The following is a 26,198-nucleotide window of genomic DNA, read 5'->3' on the forward strand; positions in this document are numbered from 1 at the left end:
TTTAGTGACAGGTGTGACTGTCACAAAAACTTTCAGATGTACCCCAGTCATAGTATTTATTAATATACTGCCTTTTTGTCAAAAATATTTAATTTTCTCACATGACATTATTTTTGTCTGTGAATCAGATGATTTGATCTTTTTTGCTTGAATCTAACTTTCACATTTTTTTTTTTACACATGCATTGATTTTTAGCACTCCCATTGATTCCTTTGGGTTTATGGTTTTAATTTTTTAGGAACCCTGTTTAATATAGGAAAAGTATTAAACATCACATGGTTATGGGCAGCAAGAGAAGACAAATCATTTAAAATATGAACCTCATGAGGTTATGCTGAGTATTTTTCAGTTCTCTAAACCTCCTCTTGATGACTTGCTGCTTTTCTTAAGGTAACAGAAGAGTATGAGAGAACTGACGGATAACTTCACTTGAATTAAGTACATTAGAAATTGACAAGATTGGGATGCCTGGTGGCTCAGCGGTTGAGCATCTGCCTTTGGCTCAAGGCATGACCCTGGGGTCCTGGGATCGAGTCCCACATCGGGCTACCTGCATGGAGCCTGCTTCTCCCTCTGCCTGTGTCTCTGCCTCTCTCTCTCTCTGTGTCTCTCGTGAATAAATAAATAAATAAAATGTTTTTAAAAACATAAATTGAAAAGATTGTGAATATGAAGACTTACTGTATGCTTTTAAACGTCACTTAGTTCAAGAGGTAGAAGGGTCACCTAGCAATATTGTTGAGAGCTTTGCAGGTCAAGCAGATAACACTTGAGCCTGTGATGATGAGCCAGGGCACCACTCCCACAGCCTGGTTCATGCCTTATGCCTTTAACTCAACAGTCAGTCAGTGAATACTTGTTGACCTTGTTCTTTCGGCATCATTCTGAAATCTAATTCTACTTAGAATGTGTTCTATACATGATTTACTAAAGATTTCAGCTTAGTACAAATGCCAAAATACTTTATTCTTGACTGAGAGGTAAACTTTGAGTAAATCATATTTCTAAATTATACTTCACCCTTCTCTAGGGCTCTTATGATATTGGACCTTTTATATTGTGCTATTCTGTTACGCTGTGCTTTTTATGGAGAGACGGTACAGGAGAAAATAAGGAGATCACAGTTAATGACTGTCTTTTCTATCCCACTTACACTCTTCAATAACAAATAGAGATGGGATGATGCTTCTTGTCCATTACATGACCCTGAATCCATGATGATTTAAAAGGTACGCACTGTACACTATTTTACCGTAAATTCCTGGTACCATACTCATTGAAGGACTAAAGGAGAGAACCTACTTACGGTACAGTTGTTGAGAAAAAAAACTGTTTTAGTTAATATTGTTGAGTGAAAAATTTAATTACCTATACAGAATTTAAATATGTATCTGTAATATATACATATATATATATTATGTATAATTGCAATCTTTTTAAACTTTCTTTACTCTCCTTTATGAAATAGAAAGTCTGGTGAAGGCTTTAAATTCTATTATTACAACAGTTCTTTAAGATCCAAAAATAACAACATATACAATCCTTGTGTTAACTGCTTTTCCAACCTGACCAAACAGGCTTTTTGCTGTCTTAAAAAAAAAAAAAAAAAGGTAGGAGGAAATTTCTGATGTTATCTTAAGTATCTTATGAAAATGAATCACTATTAATCCCGTCACAAAGGAACTAGGATCAAGGGAGATGTATTTCATGCTATCTGACCCACCTACATGGCTCAGGAGAACCACCGCCTACTTAAAAAGTATGTGAACTGCTACTACTCATCAGGGGTATTGGTGCTGGCAGCTTGGAAAGAAAACAGCTTCGTCAGCAATCCTGCCTGCAGTTCAGAGCATCTTCCCTTGTTGCTGTTCACTGTGTTCTTGATGCTCTGGTCCAGTTAGAGGTTTACTCCTTGGTAGAGTGGCAGTGATCAAGTCTCTCACAGCGTTGCTGTGAGATCATCCATGTGAGTGCCTAACCGTCTCTCACCCGCTATTAGTGCTCAACAATTAGCAACTGCTCTCATCATTTGCACTTGAAAACCGTTACAGTAAATAAACTTTTCTTGTTGAAATGTAGAAGTGCAATGACATTATCTGCTATATTCTTTTACGTATACATGTCTTGATACCAGGTCTCTAAAATTTCCTTAGAAAAGAGAACACATTTTTTAGTGAATGTAAAGAGTTCTTCCTTTGTTTTTAAATTACATATTTTAGATACATTTTTCCAGAAAATATTTTAAATACTTTTCTACAGTTGCGTTGGAAGTCTGTGAACTATTGTCACTATTTTTACGTAAAAAAATACAATACCTACTATTTATACATATATTTTTTCCAGCTCATTCCAGAACTCATTAGTCCTTCAGAATGCATTTCTTTTTTAATGCCTAATTGCTAAATCATTTATTCTTTTACACTGATATTACTGAACCAAAAATGGCACTATTGAGCAACCTGATTCTGGAATGGAGAACTCATTGTTTTGCTTTATAATGGACAAGTTATTTTTGGAGAAAGTGTTCTTACCCTTGATTTCATAGATAAAGAGGTTTTTACAGAGGTTTTAGGGGCTAGATGAATTCTCTGAAATTGTATGCTATCGTGTGAATACTGTGAGAGTATGTCTTTAGTTATATAATTTTCTGGTTTGAGCACCCATATCTTTCATCAGATTCTCAAAACTTTCTCAAGCCATTGGCTTAAAAGGATAAAAAACACACACACACACACACACACACAACTAGTTCTTGTTTCTAAATACTTGGTTCAGAAGTTTAACATACTTGAGGAATTCTGAAGCCTACTTTTATAATTGGAGCAATTATAAAGAAACAGGATTATAGACATTATTTAGCGAATCACGTCAAGGATTTTGTCTCAGAAACGTCCTACGTTATTATTTTCTTCTGTCCAGATCATCCTCCTGGCATGCTCTTTACAATAATGGTGCTACTGTATTATTCCACTGTACCATAATACTTACATTCACTTCTAAATATTATTACCTTTATATCTGTCATCTGGCACAGAAAAATTAAAGCATAAAGCTAAGCAAAATAAATTTTGATCCTGGAATTGTGGTAAGAAAGGGAATTGTGAAGAGAAAAATTTCACATTTTTTCATTGCTCAGTATGTATGTATTTCCAAAGTCTGGCCAAGAGAATGGCGATGTTATTTTTAAAAGATACTTAACTTTTGATTTCAGAAAGGAATAATCATTTTTTTCCTTGAATATGATGCTCTTTAGATGAAACCTTGCAGTTGTGAGAGGTTTTATTTTAGAGATCATGATAAAGCAATTCCAAATATGAACTTAACATAACTTCATTCCATGGAAACGTATCTGATGACCTGACAAGAGCTGCTGATATCTGTTCAGATAATATGAAGGATTTTAGTAAATTCTTCTTAAGCCAGCAATCTCCAGAAAATAATGATAGGCTGGTAATCAAACCATATTTCATCTGTTTAATATTTTTTAAATAGATTTGCAGGTGAAACATGGACTTTATTCGGAGGCAGTTCAGCTAGTCAACAAATATTTATTGTATATTATGTGAGTCACTGTGTTATGCTTATGCAATATACCAGTAAAAAAAACAATTAAAACCAAACAAAACAGAGATGTAGGCAAAATATTTTAGAGTTTAATTAAATTACAGATACTTTAGAAACTAAATAATCAAATAAATTAATATACATGTGAGACTTGCATTCATTGTGAAGGATAAGCAGTTTTTATTTTTTAGTATAGTTTCATTTTCAATGACTTTCTTTTCTATGACTTTTAACACTAATCATGAAACATTTTTAAGATGATTCCTTATATTTTCTTTTTTTAAATGATTTTATTTATTTATTTATTTATTTATTTATTTATTTATTTAAGAGAGACAGAAAGACAGCACAAGCAGGAAGGCGGAGCAGGGGTTGAAGCAGACTCCCCACTAAGCAGGGAGCTGGACATGGGACTGGATCCCAGGACCCTAGATCATGACCTAGCTGAAGGTAGACACTTACCCGATTGAGCCACCCAGAAGCCCCAGTCTCTTATCTTTTCTAAGTTAATGTGGAATTTATCATTTTTAAGGAGTACCAAATTCTGGAAGAATGTTTACAATTAGGGTCGAATTAATATCAACCCTGTTGTTCTGAGCAATGGAATGGAGCCAGAATCCAGCAATCGGATAATAATTGGTCAAAATGTCTCCTGCTTCATTGGGAATATTAGAAACACCTCACAACTCATTAAAAAGCAGTTAAACAGAAAAGGCTTTAGAATTGCTGGTTTTGTTTTAACCTACTTTGAAATAAAGTCCTGTAAACATAATATTACCAAGTTTATGAAAACAAAAAGTTCTACTCAGTGCGCTAAGTTGAACAAGGATGCTAATAGGAAAGTATGTTTTTAAGAATTAATCACGTAGATGTTCCAGTTGAAAGATTTTCTAGAGTCGTATGGTAGAGTGGAAAGAGAATAGAATTTAGACTCAAAAGCTCTGGATTGAAGGTTGATGTTCTTATTTTTCATTAGGGTAGTCATATGTCCATGTTTTCTGGGGCCCATCATGGTTTACGTCTGCTGTCCTGACACAATTAATAATACCATCTTCTTTTATTCTTAAAAAATGTTTGGTTTGGACAAGAAATTATATGGTAAACTTACTGTGCCAACCAACATTATTTTCACAGTAATAGAGTTTGCATAATACATGTGGTTTTCAAGGTTGTGTGACCGCCAAAAAGAAAAATATGTAAAAGAAAGTGTTTTATAATCTGAAAATCATTATAAGAACTATAAAGAGGTGTATAAATACTACTTTATTTATTTGGGCAGAGTGATTAAGGTGACTATGTAAAAGTGAGTAGTTTTATTTTAATCCGTCATTCTTGAACGAATTGGCACTTCTTTTGTTCGAATAGTTAGGTAATACCTTATTTCCCCAAAGTGTGTTGTGTTGAAATAGAGTCACAAACCATGACTACTGGGAGTATTGAAACCTAGACTTTACTTATGATAAGGATCAGGGATATATTCTATTTAATTAAAATTTCCATGGGTTTATTAAACTGAGTGAGAAAAATGGAACCAATTATTTTATAATTTCACCAATATTCAATTAAGTTTTGAATGTTCTTCCAGTGTGTTTCTTTCTTTCTTTTTATTTTTTTTTTAATCTTCCAGTGTGTTTCTTTATCATCCTCAGGATGTACCTTTGTGTCCTCTAGTATCTTTAGGAAATGTTATTCATTTTACTATTTTTATAAGCCATTATTAGTAATCTAAAAATGTCAATGCTCATCCCTATGAATTTGATCTTAAGTGCACAATTTCTCAAAGAAAAAAATACTTCGTGAAGCACTTTTTCTGAATCCCATTTTATTTCAGATGATCCACTTAACCTCTGTAAAATGGCTGTACGTTAGCCTTTGCATTCCTGCTTAGAAGCTGTTAGAGGACTTGTATTAATTTGAAACGAAATAAAACATAGACAGTTTCTATCAATAGCGAGTGAGTTTTCAACAACTTCAAAGTCCCCTTTATCAGAAGGAGGAAGAAACTCATTCTCCCTAAATCTGAGAGGCAATTAACTGAACATCAGGAGGACTACAGAAACTTAGCATCAAGAGTCAGCTCACCATATGGAACTTTAAAAAATATGGTTTCTGGGACAAGATTTTGGGAGCTAATAATTACTTCTTCACAGGGTTGTTAGAAGCATTAAATAGGTAATGTGTATGAAAGCATCTGGCAAGTGACGTGCAAGCTACTCTTGAGTTCTATCCAATAGATATTTGTTGAGTAAATGAGCAAGCTCTGGGAAGAATGAAGAGTCAAGGGAATATATCCTACAAAATAATGCTCTTTCTTTTATTTTTTTCTATGCCAGCCAAGACCTTCTCCCTTAAAGATTGGTACAAATGACCATGAATAAAAGTTCATTTGACTGACTCATATAATAATTTTTACAAGCTTTATGTGTCTTTTCAATCATTCAAATTTTTTTACTTCCAAAATCTGAAATTGAAGATTCTGAACCACCTAGATTAGGATGCGAGGTCACCAAAAGACTCAATTTTACTATCTCCATCTACTGGCAGGGAGGAACTATACCCAAGCATCTGGACTGGCATAGAAAAGAGGAGAAAGAACATTTAAAAGGTAAGCAAAACATATATTTTTATTTACTCTGAATTATTAAACTTTTCTTATTGTGCACTCTAACGTACTCTCACATAATTAAGGTTGATGCGGTGAACCATATTACAGAAGAGGATTTGTTTAGGTAGTATAATATTTTTATCTGATTTTTCAACATGAACTAGTATAGATTCGAATGCCTTTCTTTCCTAATGGGAGTCTTTTTTGTCCTTGTACTTGTAAAGTTTTATCTGGTTGTTCCAACGCTCCTGTGTTATTTTTGTATTCCTAATGATCTCCAGACTGTAGTGTGCTTACTGAAATGTCGCTATTCTCATTTCTGTATTCTCTGATGTGTTAAAGGGTGATTTCCCCTGACATCTTATTTTGACTCTTGTGGTATAGAGAGAGTAGAAGTGCGTTTCTCAAATTGTAATGGATGATTCTGGTGTTTCTTAGATCCTTCATTAGTAAGTATTTTCTTTTGGCGGAAAGTACTTAATGAAAAGTTTCTTGTTAATAAGTAAAAGTTTTTATAGATATTTATATCAGGGTTTTTTTATGGTTTATTGGTATATTACTTCCTCAACAGAAATCTTTCATTTTGGTTTGATTTGTTTGTTTTGATTGACTTTTAACAATACAACATTGCAATTGAATTTTCAAATAGAGTGACTGCTATAAAATATTTGATAGTTTGTGTAGTTGTACAGAAATAGATGTGTGTAAATGTAAATCATGGATTTTAAATAATTGTTGTTGTTAAGGCTTGTGTTACACATATCTTTCTTCAAAAGCCCTATCTCAACTTGAGAATGAGAGTCATAGCCATTTGTCAAGATAAGTAGTACTGTTAAACTTGATGCGGTTCAATTAAGTTTTTGTTTTTTGTTTTTCGTTTTGTTTTCTGTTCCTTTCTCCTGCTCTTCTTGACCTCTGGGCATTTGTTTCTGTATCTTTGTTCCATTTTGGGGGACAGTGTTTTATTTCTCTCAGAAGAGGAATGGTTAGATCTATAGGGATTGTGGAGAATTTTCAACCTCAAAATTGGGTTTCATGAACAAGAATTTTCAAGGAAATGCTATGATCAAACAGGCCTGTTCATTTGTTGGAAGGTCATTAATACAGCTGGTCCATTTGCTGGCTGGAGGATTATGCTGTTATCAACAGTGCAAATACCATAAAGAAGGACTCTCAAATCTTCTTGTGGCATCTAACAGTGTCCAGTCTGACAAATACATCCTCAAAGTCTTCACTGAGATCAGAAGATAGGGAAGTAGGTATTTTTGAATACAGTTGAAGAAACTAGTGATAATGAGGTGTTGAAGAAGAATCACTCCTCACAAATGAAACTTCTGCTAGACTCTTTAAAGTCTGATTCAGTCTTTATTTTGAATACAAGTAGGTATCTCAAATCTGTTCTAACGTAGGTTCAACTTCTCTTTTTAGGCCTTTTCCCTCATATCTTTGATTTAATTTTGAAACTATTGTAATAAGGCTAGCTGTTGCTAAAGAATGCTGTTCATGGGCATATTCAAGCCAATTATAAATATTTTTGCTTTGAGAAGTAAAATTTAGGCAACCTATTTCCCTACCAAAATGATGTCTTTTATTATTAACTTTTATGGCTTTCATTTCTTTTAAAGGCTTCACATTTATATTTTATTATACTTTAACATTAATTCAAGACTGACAAGAGTTGCTGAGGTAGTGTGGGGTTGGGCGGGATGATGTTTTTCCAGCAGGGCAGAAAGGTAGAACATTCATGAGCATAGTTTAATTCACCTTTGAGGGGCAGTCATGTCCCAGTATAATTGCTCTTCATTTATTCTTGATGTTGTGATGTGGAATTACTGCCGAAACCGAAGATCTTACTACAAATATAATTTATAAATCTCAAATATTGTTTATGGAAATGTGAACACTTTATCACTTATCAACAGCATTTAATAACATTTAAAACATAAGATAGGAGGACATGATTTGTAAAGAAGTTATTGAATTTATTATTTTTACTGTCTTTTGTATTATTCAAAAGAGAATCATAAGCCTATTACTTATACATTATATGCATTCACCTGTGAACATGAAACACTAAATATAAGTGGAAAGCAGTAGTCTCATTTTCCAGCATAAATGATTGCTGAATGTATGAAGACTGAAACATATTCCTATTTTATTGTTTCTTAGGAATCATTTATTTTGCTTTATTGAAAGCTTAACCTGAATGAGACTTTTAGAGATATTTTAAATATTGACTAAAGGCATAAACTAATGGCCTTACTTGCATGTTTGCTGTGAAGGATTAAGTTTGTATTGATTACATTTCCATTATTATTTTCATTGATGAATTTTAAACATCTTCCCATCAGAATGTCAGTACTGTATCTAGCCATTGTGTGTTCACAAAGAAATAGGTAGCTACTTCCATATTTGAAACTGCTGGTAAACTCCAATCTGAATGTCGTAAGTTATATGTCCCATGTAGATAGAAAAGGGGCTGATGTTGAGTCTTCAAAACAGATGAGGGTCTTTAGTGAATGTGTTTTAAGTAAGCGTTTTTGTTATGTATTATGAATTTGTGCTTAATCATATTAGCTAGTTTTTGTTATAATATTATTTCATATAAATGTATTCAGCTTAAAATATTTCAGAGCTTCTAATATTTTATGTGAACTTTCTACATTGAATAATAGTTTTCATTCAATGAGAAAGTTGATTAAGTATTGAAAAGTGGAATCAATAGTGAATCTTTAAATTTTTTTTTAAATAGTGAATCTTTAAAGGGAATGTTTATTTTGTAATGTTAATTACTCCTAATTTATTTCTATTCTACATTCTGCTTTTGGCCTCTTTGGGGTATCTAAAATAAAAGGCAACTTAACACCGAATAAAAAATAATACCATTGCCTAAACATGGTTCACTCTAGTGGTGTGTGTATATAATCGTATTCATTACTAATTGGTGTGCAGTAAAAGCTTTACAGAGATTCTGTGTTTATATATACTTGGCTGTTTATCCTGTGACATAATAGGTAAGAAGATTATTGCCAGTTATCTTTCATAATTGAGCCTTAATTTGAAAATGTTGTATCCCATTGTGTAAAATCAAAATAAATTATTTTTACCATTCCTTAAGGCTAAAATACCGTGCTGTCAAATCTTTACCATTCTATATCTCATACCTCAATACCAGAAGAATTTTATAGACCTTACTTGCTGTGTTCTTTATGACACTAAATCAGATATTTTAGAGCGTGAAAAGGGAACACTAATAATAGCCATGCTGGGATAACAGGACTAAATGAAGGCCATCCCAGGCAAACTCAGACATGTTCACTATGTAATGATTTTGGTTGCAAATGTAAAAAATTATAACTCTAATTGGCTTAAGTAATAAAAAGTGATTTATTTAGTCATGTACCTGAGAAGCCCAGACATGGGAGGAACTTCTTGTGTGGTTTGAGCTGGGATCTAGCTTTACATTTGTGTACTATCATTTATCAACCTCGTTCTGTGCATTGACTTTTTCATCAGACTGGATTCTATTACAAGCTTAATGGCTACAGTAGTTCTGGATCTCACGTCTTCACCCAGAAGATCTCATTCCCAACTGTTGAAGAAAAGCCATTGGATTTGCTCTGATTGGTCTTTAAAATCATCCATGAATGAGAGAAATGGGCTTATATTGGTTTTCTAGGTATACTTCTGGGTAGGGACAATCCAGCCCTTCTACAGTGGCTGCTTCATAGTAGTGATGGGGATATTGGGGGTATGCTCACCATTTTAGCTTTTTCTCATTGCATATGTAATATATGCTATGAACTTCCTGAACAAAGACTCCCATTTCTTACTATCATTTATAATTAGATAGGTGGCTAATGGGTGAATTCTTGTGCTTCTCAGCAAATGCAAAGTAATTTAAGCCTTTATATGAAGATAGTGTCCAGTCAGGGACTTGGCAAAATTTCTACAAGCTGCTATTTTTCTCCTAATCAACCTATAGAATGAAATCAGAAATTTGAAATCCCCACCTAAACATCATTGTTTCTTGCTTAATTAATTTGATCTTTGCAAAGTTAGAATCTTTGTACACGTGACCAATTTTGCATTATCTTACATAGCAATCTCCTATTCACTGACATGAGAAAACTTGATACCTGATAGTAAATTTTCTCTCATTGTATTTAATTAGAACATTTTGGACAAAGTTTCTGCTTCACGTATGTGCTGACTTACAGTTATCAAGGTGATTAATTTATTTGGTTATTTCATTTAAACTTTAAAACAGTTTGTGATTATCTTTAGTTTATAAAAAGTAAACTCTGGTATCACGTGTCTTACCTAAAATAACAGCTTTTATCATCAGTCTATTCATATTTCAGAGTTAAGATAAAATAATGACTGTAATTATGGAATTCTTGGAGTGTGGTAAAATTATAGAACATGTTTTATTTTCTTAAAATAAGCAAGCATGTTAAGAAAATGGCAAATCTCAGTAATGAGTACTCTGTGACCTATCACCTTCAGCTGAAATATGTCTGTAGGTTATAATAGATGGACTTTGCCTAAGATAGCAAATATGAATTAAGGGGCTTTAATTAGAAGGAGTAAGAATTGTAAAATCTTCTTATCCTTAACATGTGCAGTCACTAGGATCTTGGGAATGAAGAATGAAACATTGAAATAACATATAAAATTGTTTTCTGCCGTGTTCTTGGGTGAGATATTGTTTTATTTTGTTTTATACTATCAATATGTATTAGGCAGTGCCATGGGCAAGGCACAGAGCTAGATGGTTGGTTAGTTTCTGGACTTGAGTAAAATGCCTTTATGTTTTAGGCATGAATAGTATGGTAGAAAGTAAGGAAGGTAAATCCATATATTAACATTAGAATATGCACTCCTAAAGGAATACACAACAGTAATCAAAATGGAATTCTTTTATGTATTTATTGAAATTCAACTTAATAACATATAGTGTATTATTAATTTCAGAGGCAGAATTTAGTGATTGATTCATCAGTTGTGTATAAAACCCAATGCTCATTCATTCCATCAAGTGCCCTCCTTAATGCCCATCACTTAGTTACCCCATCCCCCACCCTCCACCCCTCCAGCAACCCTGTTTGTTTCCTATAGTTAAGAGTCTCTTATGGTTTGTCTCCCTCTCTGTTTTCTTCAAAGATGGAATTCTAAAAGAGGAAACGTTCTGAAGTGGGTTTTGGTAGCTGAATATTAGATACTGTAAAGATAGTTTAGGAGTGATATTAATACATTCCTAGAGGTTGTCACGTTAAGAGGACAGGGCTTCGTTTTGTTTGTGATATTCCAAGCACCTGGAACAGAGCAGGAATCATAATAAGTTTCCAGTATATAAGTTTTGACTATTCATTCCCTTGAGGAATAAAGTGATCATCTTCTGGGATAAATTCAAGAACCTCAGTTGAGCATATCTTAAATAATTATATTTGTTTTATGGTTTACTTAATACAACAAACCCTCATTTTCTTTTCCTTAGTGAAAATGTAATTTGTGAACAGTTTGATGTAGACAGCACTACTGATTGTCTTAGTTTTATTTTGCTATTGTATTAAGCGTATGGGAAAGAGAAGATTGAGCCTATCTAGGGTATTATTGTATTTTAGGGCAATATAGTATAGTATTGTACTTTAGTATGAATAGTCAGAATTTTAAATATTAAACATAAGCATAGGGTACTTCTAAATAGATTGGAATTTATGTAGAGAGATTTCTTTGCACTATGGAGCTCAAGTCTGTCTTCTTTGTATGGCATCAAGTTGGATTAGGATGAGACTATTCTGGATTTTCTAGACAAAAAGTGTCAGTTCATGGAGTCAGTAAAACTGTGTGCATGTGTGTGTTTGTTTATCGTATGATTTTGACTGTTGTTAAAATTGAAATTTGTTAATTGAGAGTTGATGAGAGCAAAAGCAAAGATAACTATATAACCAAACAAAAAATAATGTAAAGAAGGATTATTACCGGCAAAAAGAAGAAAGACATAGTGAACAGAGTAAAGCGCAGATGAGACCAATGAAGATGTGTATCAAGTAAGGACTTAGAAATAGAAATGTTTTTTTAAAACATAATTTCAAAATAACTTATATTGGGAAGTAAACACATCAAAAATTTCACAGGGTATCTATGAAGTCTACCAGTTTACAGGTGGCATGTTGCTACAGTCTTGCCCACATGAAACAGGAACTGGAGGCCGTCAGAACTCCTAAAGCTCACCAATTTTGGAGACATTTCTTTTTGACCTAATTCTTAATCCAGGGGTGCCTGGGTAGATCAGTCGGTTAAGCATCTAAGTCTTGATCTCAGCTCAGGTCTTGATTTCTGGGTCATGAGTTCAAGGCTCACATTGGGCTCTATGCTGGGCATGGAGCCTACTTCAAAAAAGAAGATGACTTAGAAAGTAGAATGATTTTCATTTAAAACATTGTACTGGGATCCCTGGGTGGCTCAGCGGTTCATTTAAAACATTGTACCTGGGATCCCTGGGTGGCTCAGCGGTTTAGCGCCTGCCTTCAGCCCAGGGCATGATCCTGGAGATCCGGGATCAAGTCCCGCATCGGGCTCCCTGCATGGAGCCTGCTTCTCCCTCTGCCTATGTCTCTGCCTCTCTCTCTCTGTGTGTGTCTCTCATGAGTAAATAAATAAAATCTTAAAAAAAATAAAATAAAATAAAACATTGTACCTAATTCTTAATCCTACAGCCCTTTTCTGCAACAGTCGACCTAAAACATTAGTATTGAGAAAGGATATGGATTTATCTTTTCTAAAAAGTGATGTATTACCTAGAAACCTCTTTTTAGTGGTCTCTTTATTAATAATTCATTTTCAGGCATTATAATTTTTACTATTTTTATTTTTAAGTAATCTCTACACCCAATGTGGGCTTGAGCCTCTAACCCCGACATCAAGAGTTGCATGCTCTACTGTCTGAGTCTTATTCTTATCCTTTTTCGCTCATAGTAAATATATCTTTGGAGGGACTAATATTATGAAATGCATAGCAAATATTGTGACATTACTTTGACATAATGCTAAATTAATTGAATAATATAGTTACTTGATTCTGTGTAATTAAATTATATATGTACCTGTGTAGTCAACCATCTTACAGTATTTACATTGTTATTTTTATCAAGGTATAATTGATCTATAATATTATATTTGTTCCGGGTGCTCAGCATCATGGTTTGATATATGTATTGCAAAATGACCACCACAATAAGTCTAGTTAGCATCCATCATCACATGGTTAAAATTTGTGTGTGTGTGTGTCTAATAAACAAAAATTTATTAGATCCACTCTCAGCAAATTTCAAATGTGCAGTATAGTATTATTAACTGTAGTCATCATGTTGTATCTTACATTACATCCCCATGACTTATTTTGTAACTGTAAAATTGTTCCATTTGACCCCCTTCACCCATTTCACCCACCCTCCACTCTCCAACTCTGGCAATCAGCAGTCTGTTCTCTGTATCTATGAGCTCCTTTTATTTTTCATTAAGATTCCACATGTGAAGTCATACATTATTTGTCTTGTCTTTCCCTGTATGACTTATTTTAGTATAATGCCCTCAAAGTCTATTCATGTTGCTGCAAATGGCATTTTTTTATTTTATGGCTGAATAGTATTACGTTGTATATATAAAGTGCATTTCCTTTGTCCCTTCACCCATTGGTGGACACTTAGGTTGTTTGCATGTCTTGGCTGTTGTAAATAATGTTGCTCTGAACAGGAGAGGATGCAGATATCTTTTAGAGTTAGTGTTTTTGTTAGTATTACATTATTAATATCCCTTTTCCTTTTTTTTTTCTATTTTTGGTTCATTTTAGTTTTCAATATTTCCTCCTTAAGAGGATCTGGGCAAGATAATGTGAAAAGATAACTATTTTATAATTTTTTAAAATTCCATGTTTATATATGTTTTCGTTTCTCATGCTAAATTCATCATTTGAGATGAACCAAGATTTATTCTTCTTTAGAATACATGGCTAGGAGAATGTTGTAATGTTTTATGATTTGACTACAAACATTTATTTCGTTGCTATTTTTCTTTGGCTATACTGTCCACTGGACATAAGAAAAGCAAATATTCAATAAAATAGTCATAAAGTATATACTTGTCCTTTCCTTAAAAATACTAGTAAAGTTATATATTTAGAACTATGATTTTTTTTTAAACAACACAACTATAAATGTAGACCCTTAATTTGGTAGAACTTAATGTTTGTTGCTTCTTTTTTTTTCTGATTATAGGCCTAGTTGTTTGAGATTTACATAAAACTTTGACAATCATGTGTAAATCATATGTGTTTGGTGGCAAACCTCACTGCATTTAAAGACCAATTTTTGGGAACAGCAATTTCACTTAAAAGGAAATTTACAATTCTTTTACCACAAAGAAGGCCTACATGTTCAGTCTTTAAATTATGTTTAATTATAGCTTAATGGAATTGTGGACTATAAAAGAAAAAAGAAGATGTAAACACAATTTAAGTATATACATTTTAGCAATGAGCTTTTTTGATTGAAGCTGTAAAAATAGAATTCAGATCTTTTAGTAGCTATGTAGTTTTCTAGATTATATATGAGAAAATAAACAGTGCTGTATTTGTAGAGTGCCTTGGATTACCTGAGGCATTTTTTAGACGAAATGGGGCAAATAATAAATTTTAATAAATCTAATTGGAAAAATTAATTCATTAAAACGTATTAGTTGCTAAAATAAGAAGGACTCCTGATATAAACTACTGTCATAAACGCCTTTGAAATATGTAGGTTATTGGAAGAAAATTTAGAGAGTTGGGAAATATCCCAATTTTAAAGGAAATCTTTGAAAACAGGTCATTAATTTAATGTATCAGTAAATTTCCATCATTTTTAAAAGAGAATTTGTCAGTGTAGAGGAAAACTCATCTAACTTGATAGATCCTTCTGTGTTCTCAGGAGATATACTGGTGATAAATTATGTGCATAAAAGAAATATTGATTATTTCATGAGTTAATATAGCCAATAGTAGTATTAAATATTAGCATCCAACGAGAAGGATCATGTTTCTGAATAGGTTACTTGTAGCTGAGGACAAAATCAGGCACTGAGAAGAATGACACCATTAATTTATTTAATTTAAAAATTCTACAGAGTTAACAAATAATTTACTAATGTGATGATATTCCCCATATGTATTCAAAGGAACTTATATTTGTCTTTTGTCTTTACTCTGTCTTCCTAATTATAAGTTAGACCATATAAAATAATACCAGATTGATTGCTGAAATAGTCAAAGTTAGGAGAACGAAAAAGCTGCTTTAAGAATCATAACTACAACTTATTAAAATTACTTGAGGGTTTTTAAATAGTAAAACAGATTATTCTTAACCTAAATAACCTTCTAACTAATATATGGCCTTTGATATTCAGTCTTTTAAATTTAAGAAGTTTCTGAGAAGAGCATTCTTTTTTTTTTTTTTTTAAGATTTTATTTATCTGAGAGAGAGTGAGAGAGAGAACCAGCGCAGTCATAGAGAGGGGCAGTGGGAGAGCAACAAGCAGACTCCCTCTGAGCGGGAACCTGAAGTGGGGTCCAATCCCAGGACCCTGAGATCAGACCTGAACTGAAATCAAGAGTCGGACGCTCAACCAACTGAGCCACCAGGTGCCCCTAGAGCAGTATTCTTAAATTGCATTTTATCAATGAAATAATGTGATTTGAGTAACAAGTACTCTTTAAAAAGTTGATGCAATTGCTGTAGTTGTTGCTGAAGTATAGGGGAAAATTCACTCTTTGTATTATTTCTAGAAGTCCATGAGTTGGTAGTTCGACATTTTAGTAATTAAGAAAAGTAATGTGTTATGCTCCTTCGAGTATGAACGTACACAGGTTTTTATTTGGTAGTGTTAAAATAATCCTTTTTTTCTGTGTGAGTTTTGAAGAGAGTGGTACTTGGTTTATATTGTATGAGGCATACCCAACACTTGTTTAATTTAAAATACGGATGATTAAAAAAAAAACATTTATTTTGAAACCTGCAATTTTTGAGATATCTGTGCTAACTGTACGTCTCTTCCTATATTTTTGCTTTAGGAGTACAAGATCCCCAGCATGAGAGAATTATTACTGTGTCTACTAATGGAAGTATTCACAGCCCAAGATTTCCTCATACTTACCCAAGAAATATGGTCTTGGTATGGAGATTGGTAGCAGCAGAGGAAAATGTATGGATACAACTTACGTTTGATGAAAGATTTGGGCTTGAAGACCCAGAAGACGACATATGCAAGTAAGTTATACTTAAAATTGAAACAGAATGCAACTGTCCTACAAAGTCTTTCAAGTTGCTTCATTTTAATGATGTGATTTTAAATGGCATCTTTTGTTCTTTATATTTTTCTGATGATCCAAGAAATTTGCAACCTTATTTAAGCTATGTTTCTTTTAAAATCAGAAGACACACACTGTATGTGTGCATTCATCAGTTTTATCTACTTCTGAAAACAGTTCGAGGTAACTTATAGCACGAAGGACATAGAGAATCAAACGATCTGAAATAAGGGATAAAGAAAATCCAAATAAAGGAATGCAGTTGTGCCAGAAAATCTAAGTTATGAACAGTGCTAAAAATTTTACATTTCAGCTTCCTGACAGCCAGTCAGTAAAATAAACAATAATTATTTAAGAGAAAACACAATATTCATGGGTGCATACTACCTAGGTACACATACGGGTGCTCACACACCATGCACACAGGATTAAAGAAACTTGGGTATTTCATAACAAAAAAGAAATGCAATTCTGAAAGGAGACTTAGAAGTTTAAGCTAGCTATTGTGGTTTGCCAGGTAGAAATTCATCATAATTCTCCTAGAAGCATTCATGAACCAAAGTCAGCTGGAGTATTTCACCCACGCAAAAGACCACCTACTGTATGTCATACAAATATTACTCTTTAAATCCTGTGTGAATACACTTGTCAAGGTTGGGTGGTCTTATTGAAGACTTTTCACTTCAATGGCATTTGTATATCATGAAAATATTTTACTTAAGCTTCTTTGTGGGGTTGTGTTCTCTTTGATACATAAGTTAAAAGAGGATTTGCACTTTATGGTATATTACAGATAAATATTTCAATACAGATGAAATAAACTTTGTACTTACTGTCATCGCAGTTTGTATCTTTAACATTTGTATAATGACTTTTTTTTCCCCACATTTCTTCTTTCTGTGACTATGCATTTCATGTTATTTTTTTTCCCCTTACATCTGCAATCTTTGAGAACTAGAAGCTATCCTAGCTATCTCTAGAGACTGTGTTATTCAACCCTTCATTTTATAGGTAAGGGAACAGAGCAGAGAAGGAAAGCAGTGGCCCTAGATCTCATTCATATCTTATACCTAAACAAATGCTAAAATCCATTTTTCCTAACAGCCATGTAGATAGTTTTTCACCATGCTAGTATTCTTTTCATATGCAGTATTCCATGTTCTTATTAGAAATGATGGAGTCTTTAAGATTTTTGCCCTCCGCGCAAAGGAGCATGTTAACCTACCGCAGTTTTGTGCATGCTGGTCAAAGACAGGGGTCTCCTGGGTCAAAGACCCCAATAACAGAGTAGCCAAAGTATTAGCCCTTCTTGGGCCTCTTGCCTTACTTCCTGTTCCTACAGGTCATTGCCAAGAGGGCCACTGAACACCTGCACATCTAGTGGGTTGTGCTGTAGGAGAGACGTTCTATGTGTGTGTGTGTGTGTGTGTGCATAGTTATGTGTATATTTGTATAAAGTGTATTAGAAGTTAACACATCTGATTTCCTCTATAATTTTACCACATGTACATTTCCCTGTGTACTTTCCTATAAAAAGGAAGTTGGTTATTTTTTTTTTTGCCTGTTTCGAGATACAGATTAGTGGAATAATACTGTATTTGAACAGAACAATATGATGTTCTGAGGTCAGTTCATGTAGATACAGATAATTTATTTGATCATTTATTGTCCTTGATGCATAGTATTCCATTGTACAAATAGTCACCTTTCTTTTTTTTTTTTTTGTTTTACTTTTCTTTCTTTTTAAGATTTTATTTATTCATAAGAGACACACAGAGAGAGGCAGAGACATAGGTAGAGGGAGAAGCAGGCTCCTTGCAGGGAGCCCGATACAGAACTCAATCCCCAGACCCCGGGGAGCCACCCAGGCGACCCTTGTCCTGCTTGATGGACGTTTGGCTTATTCTCCTTGTCCAGAAGTGCAAGAAAAAAAATTGAGTCTTTATAAGAATCATTGCTGTCTTAACACATTTATCTTTTCAACTTTATTGGGTAGAGTTAAAATGATTTTAAAAGTGACCCAATTTACACTTCCATCAACCATATGCAAAAATTTCTATTGTACCACATTCTCAGCAACCTTTTGGTTGTCATTCTTTTAATTTTTGGTAGTATGCTAAGTGTAAAATTGTACCTCGATGTTAATTTTTATTTGTTTCCTGCCTACTAATGAGGTTGAGAAATTTTCATATTATTATTGGCTACTCGTATTTCCTCTTCTGTGTAATGTCTGCTCATGTCTTTTGCCCAGTTTTTATTAAGACTGGCGATTTAAATTTTGCTTTTCATATTTAAGTCTTTGATTCATCTGTAATTATTTTTGTGTGTGATGTGAGGTTTTTCCTTAGGGTATCCAGTAGTGTCCCAGCATCATGTACTAAATAATCACTGTTACCCCACCCAGTGATATGCAAAGCTACCTAATTCATAATAAGATTTCTGCATATGATCTGGTCTGTTCCAGGGCTCCTCGTTCTGTTACCTTGCTCAGTTGTGTCCATCTGTGTTCCAAAATGACGCTTTCTTAATTACACACATGTAGAAGCTATGTGATAGGGCAGTCTCACCTCATTTTCTTCCCCTTTTGGAGCATCCTTGGTATTTTTCTTTATTTTTTAAAAATAGGTTGTCAAGTTCCTTGAAAATTCCTGTTATTTCATTGCAACAGCATTGGTTGTATATATAGATCATTTTGAAGAGAATTGCCATCTTAATAGAAGTAACTTTCTATCTTTGAGAATTTTATGTTTCTTCATTTATTCGGGTTTTCTTTATTGGCTATACACTTTTCAAATGTTCTTCTCAGATATGTTATGCATAATTACTTAGATTTATTTCTATATTTTCTATAGACTTGCTAAGATCCCTTCTTGAAAAACACATTTCTAATTGTATATTGCTGGTACATAGAAATATAATCGATTTTTTAGTATTGATTTTTTTATCTGGCAAACTTGCTATAAGCTCTGTTATTTATTTTAATAATTATCCTGGGAATTATTTTGGATTGATGCAAAAAATCGTATAATTTGTGAAAGAAAATGATTTCTTTCTTCCTTTCAGTTCTTTTACTCTTTCTTTTACATCTCTTATTAAGTTTTTGATTGTAGCGCAGCCCGGGTGGCTCAGCGGTTTGGCACTGCCTTCAGCCCAGGGGGGATCCTGGAGACCCAGGATCGAGTCCCACATCAGGCTTCCTGCATGGAGCCTGTTTCTCCCTCTGCCTGTGTCTCTGCCTCTCTCTCTCTCTCTCTCTGTGTCTCATGAATAAATAAATAAATTATTTAAAAAAAAAAGTTTTTGATTGTATTAGTAGGTATCCTTGTCTTCCTTCTAAATTTAGAGTTTTTTTTTAATAAACTTTAAAATTTGGAATAACTTTAGATTTGCAGAATGTTGCAAAGATAGTGCAGAGTTTCCATATACTCTTACACAAGGTGCCTCCAGTGTTAACGTCTTTACATAACCATGCTACATTTGAGTAATTAAAAATTTGACATTCATGTAATACTACTAACTGTAGACTTGATTCAGATGCCAGCCATTTTCCCACTTTATGTCCTTTATCTCTTTTAAGATCTTTTTTTCCTGGATAAGCATATTCCACGTAGTGCTTAGTCTCTTTCAGTCTGTGACAGGCTCTCGTTCCTTGTATTTCGTGACCTCAACAGTTTTGAAGAGTATTGGTCAAGATATTTTGTAGAATGTCTCTCAATTTAGGTTTTTCAGATCTTACCTCATGACTACATTGAGGTTATGGGTTTTGGGGAAGGATTCCACATAGATATTATGCCCTTCTCCTCCAATCATATCGGAAGGTACATAGAATCCACCTCACTTATCACTGGTGGTGTTGACCTTGATCACTGAGAGTGAGTTGTTCTCTGGTAAGAAAATGTCCTTTCATTAGCTACTAATTGGAGGCATGCAACTAAGCCCAGCCCACATTCAAGGAGAGAGTGATTAAGTTCCACCTCCCAGGGGTGCCTGTGTGGCTTAATGGGTTAAGTGTCTGCCTTTGTTTGGCTCAAGACATGATCTCAGGGTCCTAGGATGGAGTCCTGTGTCAGGCTCCCTGCTTAGCCGGGAGTCTGCTTTCCTCTCTCTTTCTGACCCTACCCCCCTCATTCTCTCTCTCTCTCAAATAAATAAATAAAATCCTTTAAAAAAAAAGTTCCACCTCCTGGAAGGGGCATATGTAAATAAAATTTGTGTCTTCTCTTTCCTTCCCTTCTTCCCTCCCTCCTTCCTTTCATTCTTCCTTCCTTCTTGCTTCCATCATTTATATCAGTATAGACTCATGTATTTAATTTAATTTAATTTAATTTAATTTAATTTTATTTTATTTTATTTTATTTTATTTTATTCTTTCTATTGCAATCCATTGCTATCATTATTTACTTTGTAGTTGAAATTGTTCCATATTTGGCTCATGAGAGTAAAGAGTTTGCTGTTAATATATCAATATTGAGTATGATGATTAATGGAAAACTTTTTCTTTATTATTTCAAGTATTTCCTTTTTTGCTTCCCTAGGAGGCAATTTTTCCCTTTGGGAAAAATTTTTTATTCCTTTAATTTCTGCATTTAAAAATAAGTTACAGACACAATGACACTTTATACTTCTCCATAAATCACCTAAGAACAAGGATATTTCCTATGTAAATTCAATACCCTTTAACATGCAACAAATTTAGTATTAATCTGAAACTATTACCTAATATATAGTTGATTTTCTAATATTTCCCCTGATCCCAGAATGTTAACATTTATTTTATTTTATTTTTCTTATGTTTTGATTCAGTAACAAATCATTTAATTATATATTGCATTTGGATATTATAACTCTTGCCTTGCCTTTTCTTGGCTTTTATGATATTGATCTTTTTGAACAGTTGAGGCCATGTGTTCTACAGCATCTTAGTGTCAATTTATTTGAATATGTCTTATAATTAGGTCCTGCTTAAATATTTTGGCCAGAATATTCTCTAGGTGATGGGCACTTCTGATTGCTCAAGTTGTCAGTTTATTCCATTATCAGTGATGTGAGTTTGATTTCTCAATCCTCTTTTATAGGCATCCTACCAGTTTTGATAATATGGTATTTTTATTTTTGCCTATTTGAAGATTTTATTGTATCTATTGTTTCTTTTAAGCCATTGTCATGTAGAAGCATATTGTTCATTTTCTTTTTTTTTTTTTTTTTAAGATTTTAATTTATTTGGTAGACTGAGCACCATGAACATGCACACTCCTGCAAGGAGGCAGGGTGGCAGTCACAGGGAGAGGGACAAGCAGACTCCTTTTTGAGTAGGGAGTCCAATGTGGGGGTCCATCCCAGGACCCTGAGATCATGACCTGAGCCAAAGGCAGACACTTAATTGACTGAGCCACTCAGGCGCCCCTATTGTTCATTTTCTATATAAATGTATAAAGTTTCTAAATGCATTTTTTATTGTAGATTTCTACATTCACTTTATTTTGGGTAAAAAAAAAATATGGCCTGTTTGTGATTGTTTAAAATTTAAGACTTAGCTTTATTTGCTTCAGATTTTTACATTTTCCAAATGTACTGGAAAAGAGGGTGTATTCATCAGTTGTGGGGTTCAGTTCTATACATGTCCATTTTATCAGTTTGTACAGTTGTGCTGATCACAGCAACAGTATCTTTCCTGATTTTTTTTTTTTTTTTTGGTGATGTATCAGTTACTGAGAGAGAAGTGTTAAATCTTCCTACTGGAGGATAAATACAGTTTCCAGTTTCCACCTTGTAGGCCTATCATTTTTTGCTTTGTATGTTATTATTATTTTTTTAATGATGTTATTTACTTGAGAAAGAACATGTGTGTGCTCGAGCAGGGGGAGGGAGAAGCAGCCTTCTGGGAAGCCCAGCGTGAGGCTCAATCCCAGGACCCTGAGATCATGGCCTTGGCTGAAGTCAGATGCTTAACTGACTGAGCTGTCAGGCACCCCACTTTATATGTTTTTTAAATTATTTTAATCGTTGCACACAAGTTCACAGATCTGATGTCGTTTAACCTTTATTAATGTTTATTTTGCTTCAAAATATATTATGCTTTGGGGCACCTGGGTGGCAGTTGGTTAAATGACCAACTCTTGGTTTCAGCTTAGGTCCTGACCGTAAGGTCATGAGATCGAGCCCTCCATCGGGCTCCGTGCTCAGGGAGGAGTCTGCTCTGGATTCTCTCTCTTTCTCTCCCTTTGTACCTACCCTCCCTAAAATAAATAAGAAAATAAATCTTTTTTTTTTTTAAGTATATTATGCCTCATATTAGTAAAACGACATGAGGTAATTGTGATTCCTATTTGCCTGGCATTCTTTCCATTCTTTTACTTTCAACTTTCCTGTGTCCTCTTTTCCATGTTTGTGTGTTTGTGCATGTTAGCATGTATGTCTGTGTGTGTTTTGGTTTTCTCTTATGAAAGGAACATGAGTAGCATTAAAAAATTCAGTAAAAGCTTTATAGTTTACTTAGGGATTTAATCTAGTACAGTGAATCTTATTATGCATAGAATTTTGCATTCAGTGTTGCCATTTATTTTGTCATGTCCTTTGTGCTCATTTTTCTGTCTTCAGGTTCCTTTCTTGCATTCATGTAGTTTATCTTCTCATTTCATTTTTCTTTTCCGTGAATTTACAAAGATACATCAGTTGTCATTTTAAAATGTCTACCTTAGGGATCCCTGGGTGGCGCAGCAGTTTGGCGCCTGCCTTTGGCTCAGGGCGCGATCCTGGAGACCCGGGATCGAGTCCCACGTCGGGCTCCCGGTGCATAGAGCCTGCTTCTCCCTCTGCCTGTGTCTCTGCCTCTCTCTCTATTTCTCTGTGACTATCATAAATAAATTTTAAAAAAATTAAAAAAAAAATTAAAAAAAAATAAAATGTCTACCTTAGAAATGCCTACTTAATATCTAAAGCTAGTCAGGATTCACCTCCATCCCCAAAATATAAAATTCCCTGGGAACATGTTTAACTGCTGTGGAATGCTCACTCCCCAGCTATCACCACACTTTGTTGATAAGCCAGAGATGTGTTTACTGCTTACCATGATGACGGGGAAGGCCACCTCCATAGATTTAATAGTGTCTGGGGAGGAAAAGCAAAGCCAGACTTTGTTAGGACTTTGAAGTTTGATTTAAAATGGATCTTTCAGTGTGGAGATTTGATTAGGATTGGGAAAGGCTCATGATATAATAGTTTAGAATCTGTTGACATAAGCCAAGCGTTTTCAGGTGAGGAGTTCAGCAGTTCTGGACAGTGAACTCTTGCTGCTTTTAGTTGAAGGAGTTAATGGCTCTTTAGGGCAGTTTCTGTAATGAGCAGTAAACCATATTGCCTGAGCAATAATGAAGATAATAAAATAGTAATGTCTTGTTACTGTAACTAGCTAACTGGGTGGGGTAGATGATTTCATTCTTACTGTCAGAGCTGGTTTGGTTTTCACTACAGTTGCCCCGACTCCCGATTGGTATGTGGTAGTTATAACTCTGAGGATTTTAGTTTTGTATTTTTTAACTTTACAAGTAAGACATTGTTTTATTACATCGTATAAGCAGTGTTTCTCTGGCTATACCCATATGTCTACATTTGGTGCTAGCCATTTCTTCTTGCATTGCAGAATTTTTTTTGTAGAATTATTTTACTTCTTCCTTAAGTACAGTCTTTAAAAGTCTCTTAAGTGAAAGCCTGTTGGCAGTCAGGAGTACTTCAGTTCTTCTGTATTGAACATTTCTCTCTTTCATTTTCATTCTAAGTAGCTAGTTAGACTGGATTTAGAATTTATAGTTGTGCCTTTATTTATTTTTTTCTCAGTAGCTTGACCATACCTTCCCACTGTCTTGTGGCTACTGAGAGTGAGTCATCAGATCGTGGACATAGCCTTACGGTCTCCCATGGAGTGGTACCTGTTACAGAGGGAGACATGTACATAGCAGGGATGAGAGGGAAGGCTTGGGGTTAGGACCCAGCCCCAGGCTTCTTGTCCTATACTTCTTGTGGCAAATTATGCCCTAAACCTCTGCTCTCGTACACCAGAGCCGAGCAGATCCTCAGAGGATTCCAGAGCATATTTAACTCACTGAAATCTGAATTTCTTGTATTAATTTGTCTTCCAAAGAATTTTCTTATTCTCTTGACAGATCAGTATTTCTTTTAAAGATTTTATTTATTTATTCATGAGACACACACACACACACACACAGAGGCAGAGACACAGACAGAGGGAGAAGCAGGCTCCCCCAGGGAGCCCGATGTGGGACTCGATCCTGAATCCTGGGACCCTGGGATCACGCCCTAGGTCAAAGGCAGATGCTCAAACTGCTGAGCCACCCAGGCATCCTCAGTATATAGTTTTTTAAGATTTTATTTATTTTTTCATGAGAGACACACAGAGAGAGGCAGAGACACAGGCAAGAGGGAGAAGCAGGCTCCCCGCAAGGAGCCCGATGCAGGACTCGATCTCAGCACCCAGGGATCACACCCTGAGCTCCAAGACAGACGCTTAGCCACTGAGCCACCCAGGCGCCCCGACAGCTTAGTATTACATTAAAAACAGTTGTTTTCTTTCAGTCATTTATTCAGCAATTTTAGTTTTAATGTACCAAGAGGGTTTCTCTGCCTAATTTTATCCACCATGTGACGAGAATGTAGACTGTTACAAGTGGAATAAAGTTTTTCCTTAACCAGGCTTGGTACTCTCAAGTTCAAGTTTAATTTTCTTTTTTTTTTAATGACAACATTGACTTTTCTCCATTACTGTAGAACTAATACAAATGGTGGCCACCCAACTGCATTTAAGAATTTAACTGCCCCATTTTAAATATTTTCTCAAGTTGTGAAACATAGAAGAGTCTGGAAATTCTGAATCATTTAGAGTGTATCTTTAGGAGAGGAAAGACTCAGGTGAGATATTTGACTTTTTCCCCAGAGCACTACTGGCTCCTCAAATTTTCTTTTATAAAGAAAATTATAAGAGTGAGCTGTGTCTTTATGCTATTTAAGATTGATATTATTACAAGGAGTAAAACATGTCGGATGCAAATTAGAGTTTATTGCTGTAACAAAGTGGCAGGATATGCAGACAGTGTGGTGGAGGGTGTGAAGTGGAACAAGGAAGGGGAAGGGGAAATATGTGTGTAATTTGCTGTAAATAATGTCTTTCAGTGTTGTCTATGTGTGTGGCTCTTATGTTAATATATGTGGGGCACCTGGGAGACCCATTTCTAATGGAAAACTTCTTTCTCTTAATTATTTTTGTTTTTTCTTCTAAATAATCTCCTCATTACACATAAGATTTTACAAAGAGATGGACCATAATGAACAACATTTGAAAAAAGATAGGTTAGGGGTGCCTGGGTGGCTCAGTCGGTTAAGCATCTGCCTTTGGCTCAAGTCATGATCTCAGGGTCCTGGGATCGAACCCCATATCAGGCTCCCTGCTCAGTGGGGATGACCCTCTCTTGCTCTCTGTAAAATAAATAATTACAATCTTAAAAAAAAAGAAAGAAAAAAGCTATGTTAATCAGTCTCCCCAATTTAAAATAGTGCCTCTTCTTCACCAAAACAACTAAGTTTCTTTTGGAGGAACTATCATCCTCATCCAATTTGGAAAAATCTTAATGACAGAAATGCTAAATATGCTAAATGAAATAAACAGGTTCTTT

At 34.5% G+C, this 26,198-nt stretch overlaps 1 protein-coding gene across 4 annotated transcripts in view; it reads left to right on the plus strand.

Moving 5' to 3' along the window:
• The window catches only part of PDGFC (platelet derived growth factor C), a 198,188-nt gene that overhangs the window by 96,708 nt on the left and 75,282 nt on the right, over positions 1-26,198 (plus strand). For all 4 annotated transcript variants that reach the window (XM_041738030.1, XM_041738027.1, XM_041738028.1 and 1 more), the window contains one exon: positions 16,279-16,474. In XM_041738030.1, coding sequence (XP_041593964.1) covers positions 16,279-16,474 — 196 coding nt within the window. The remainder of the gene's footprint in view (positions 1-16,278; positions 16,475-26,198) is intronic.

This window comes from Vulpes lagopus, chromosome 23, assembly GCF_018345385.1.
Source record: "Vulpes lagopus strain Blue_001 chromosome 23, ASM1834538v1, whole genome shotgun sequence".
Lineage (NCBI taxonomy): Eukaryota > Metazoa > Chordata > Mammalia > Carnivora > Canidae > Vulpes > Vulpes lagopus.